General features: G+C 37.7%; 1 protein-coding gene across 1 annotated transcript; it reads left to right on the forward strand.

The window, feature by feature from the left end:
• Positions 1-2,185: 2,185 nt before the first annotated feature.
• Positions 2,186-2,697, forward strand: LOC131217618 (pyrroline-5-carboxylate reductase-like). Its single transcript, XM_058212561.1, has 2 exons — positions 2,186-2,380; positions 2,465-2,697. The coding sequence occupies exons 1-2, from the start codon at positions 2,323-2,325 to the stop codon at positions 2,695-2,697; spliced, it is 291 nt and encodes a 96-aa protein (XP_058068544.1). The 5' UTR covers positions 2,186-2,322.
• The last annotated feature ends 544 nt before the right edge of the window (positions 2,698-3,241 follow it).

Genomic DNA, 3,241 nt, shown 5'->3' on the forward strand with positions numbered 1-3,241 from the left:
TAATATCCATGAAGCAGGCATAAGATCTCCCTGATCTCTACAAGTGGATCCTCTGAATCCCTAGTTCACTTTCTCTGAATTCTTTAAGTTTAGATTAATATTTCACTATTATTCCTCAAATCACAATTGGTTTAGATTTCATCTTAGCCTAGTTCTAGATCTAGTTATTTTCAAATAACGTACAGGTTTCAGTCCCTGTGGATTCGACCTCGGTCTTACCGAGTTTATTGCTACATCACAACCCTGCACTTGGGGAGTGAAAATCAACCTCCGTCTGATTCGTGGACACTTGTTTGTTGAAATAATACCGTTAGATACTTTTATTTTAACAGTCCAATAATTATCCTTCAATCGGATACTCAGATAACCAAACAAGTTTATTTTTTCGTACGTGATACATCTACACTTGGGGCCCACAATTGGAACGGTTTAATTTCAATTACTTGTATACCACACCTGCAATTCTGAGTGCCTGCGTATAATCCATCACAGTCTGCCAGAGTATCAAAGTTTCTCTCTTTCGGGAGTCCACCGATTAAAAGTTCGCGGTTGATTGGTGTGATTATTTTACAGTCGGATATTCATGGCGGGCATGTCATCTGGACTGTTGTGATCACCGATGATGGGCCGAATATACAGCAGGTGATAATTTCGGAGTTTTTGAGGATCATCTGGACCGTTCATTGGGGGTGGCCGAGGTATATGGGCCATGTGGCAAACATAATGGCTATCAAACAAACGTATTTTCCCAATGGCACTGGTTTTTATTGTGTGCCCTATTTAGAATATTCAAAGTAGGGTTTCTAGGCTAGGCAGTCAACCAATCACATTGGGCCCTGATGGATCAAGATGTGAAAGTGTCCTGATGGGTCAATTTGCACATGCAAGATCCTTCCTTCGCTCAGTACTGCAGGCTGTTGATTAGAAGGAACCCAAAATAAATGGTAATAAAAAAATTAAAAATAAAAATGGGCTGTAGCGTACAGGCAGTTGTAGGTGATTAGTTGTCACTAAAACTTCATATTCATTATTGAAATCCATATCCTTCAAAAAAATTTATTGAAATCCGTAGTTGGTTTTTTGTCCATATGATAATTTAATTTCAACTTCAAGAATGTATTCGGTGTTCATCTACCTTTTCTTTTCATTAAACCATTTTCGCTGGCCCTGTGAAGGTATTGGAAAATGATTAACATTGCTTTTCTGTCATTTCACTCTTTCTACAGAACTATCCTGTCCAATTTTGCATCACGTCCACTTATTTTCTTATTCTTCATATAAAATATTGGTTTGGAGCTTTCAGTCAGTTCTAGTTTTGATTATATCATTGCTAGCTTATGTTTTATGTGGCACTCTTAGGCAAGTTCTGTAAATCTTTCTTGGATGGAAATCCTGTTTGAACTTCTTTTCATGAGCAAGGGACAAGTTTTATGTATGGAGCAAGTGATGCTTGAGTTTCAAAATCCATGATTACAGAAACATGAGTAATTGTCAAATGAAACTGTTTCTGGGCTGTTAATCAAATAAATAACCGTATTTTATGCACCAGAATGCATTGATGTATATAAGGTTTTAAACTTCTATTCTTCAGTTCTCTGTCTCTTGATAACAAAATTTACCTCGCAAGGGATCTTAGCAACACATACAATCCTAAATATGGACACTTAAGATGCTAATGTTGTGTTGAACCATATTTTTGTGCACACACATACATTCATTTGTATATGTGCGAATATGCATATGAAGAACTATGCATATTGAAAGAAGTAATTTTTTTAAAAATGGATAATCAGAATATAATATTAGAAATATTAGAAAGCGAGCAGAATACAGAGACAGGGGCTGCAAGTATGGCCATCACAGAATAAAACCCCAAACATAACTAAAAATCAATGTAACTTGTGTGTTTGTGTCCCAAAAGCATACCCAAGGTGTTAAACAAGGACAACAAACTAATAACATGTAAATATGGAGACACATCAGTAAATATATAAAGATATGCGGATTTTCATGTTAAAATATTCACAAGAATAGAAATTGCAGAAGGAAAGGCAATGCTGGTCCCAAGCCCGGTAAAGGAGGAGGGAGAAAGGCTTGAGCATCACAAAGTCAATAGCAGAGGAAGCTTAGTTGATTTTGTTGATCATCAAGCCCCTCAAGCTGTCTGTGCAGATCCGTTGGATATTTACTCTTGATTTGATTGCATTTATGAACTACTTTCCAGTTTTACCTCTAGTTATATGTTCCCAATCCGGATATTCTCTTCCAATGCTCACTTGTTTGAAATTCTTGTTTAGGAATTGAGCAAACTTTTAGAACCATATGAGAGGTTTTCTGTTGGTACAAAGGTTCAAGCTGTCTGGAGCGAAGATGGGGAGTGGTATGTCTAAAAAAAGGAAAATTGCTTTATTCCTTTTACATGTTGAATCAATTTTCACTTGTTGTACCTTTTCTTCGTTTTCAGGTATGATGCAACCATCGAGGGTAGTCGTCACAGGCTTGAGTGGCAGTGGACCAGCATACATATTTCTAGCAATAGAGGCTATGGCTGATGGAGGAGTTGCTGCTGGTCTTTCACAAGATCTTGCATTGAAGCTAGCTTCCCAAACAGTTTTGGAAGCAGCTGCTATGGCTATCAATTCAGGAAAGCACCTAGGACAACTTAAAGATGATGTCACTCCAATGGAAGATACATAGCTTGGTGTTCGTGAGTTGGAGAACAACGAATTTCGTGGAACTTTGATGAATGCAGTCATTGCTGCTGCCAATCGGAGTCGAGAGCTTTCAGAGAGGTAGTTCTGATATAAACATCTTCCATTTTCTCCATTGTAGATTCGTTCACACATGATTTAATTGCATGTTCTAGAAACCGAAGGAACCCATCATGTTGGACTGGCAGGGTTATACGCCATCTATTAATGGGTTACAGTCCTTAATGGGCAACCAGAAACGACACTTTCAGATATTTGCTAACAGTCTTCCTTTATCTCATCCAAGCTTTTCCTCTTATTTATTTATTTTTATCTTCTATTGATGTCAATTGTAGAATCAGAGTCCACCTCAAGGCTTGGGAGTCTGAATTTCAACTTCCACTCTCAAATGTCGGACATCTCGGACACTTGAGACTTCAAGTTTTCTGATCTTGATTTCCTCTTTCTGCTCTGTTCCTAATTCCTATTTGGGAATTGATGTGTACACCCATCTTGGCAATGTGATTTCTTTAGTTTCTTGCAGTTTCTTC

The sequence above is a fragment of the Magnolia sinica genome, chromosome 10, assembly GCF_029962835.1.
Source record: "Magnolia sinica isolate HGM2019 chromosome 10, MsV1, whole genome shotgun sequence".
NCBI classification, from domain to species: Eukaryota; Viridiplantae; Streptophyta; class Magnoliopsida; order Magnoliales; family Magnoliaceae; genus Magnolia; species Magnolia sinica.

What these genes read in the sequence shown, in the direction of transcription:
- LOC131217618 (XM_058212561.1), top strand. Translation starts at nt 2,323, where the DNA reads ATGAGAGGTTTTCTGTTGGTACAAAGGTTCAAGCTGTCTGGAGCGAAG. An exon ending in TGGAGCGAAGATGGGGAGTG is followed by an intron (nt 2,381 to 2,464) that starts GTATGTCTAAAA and finishes CTTCGTTTTCAG; the next exon opens with GTATGATGCAACCATCGAGG.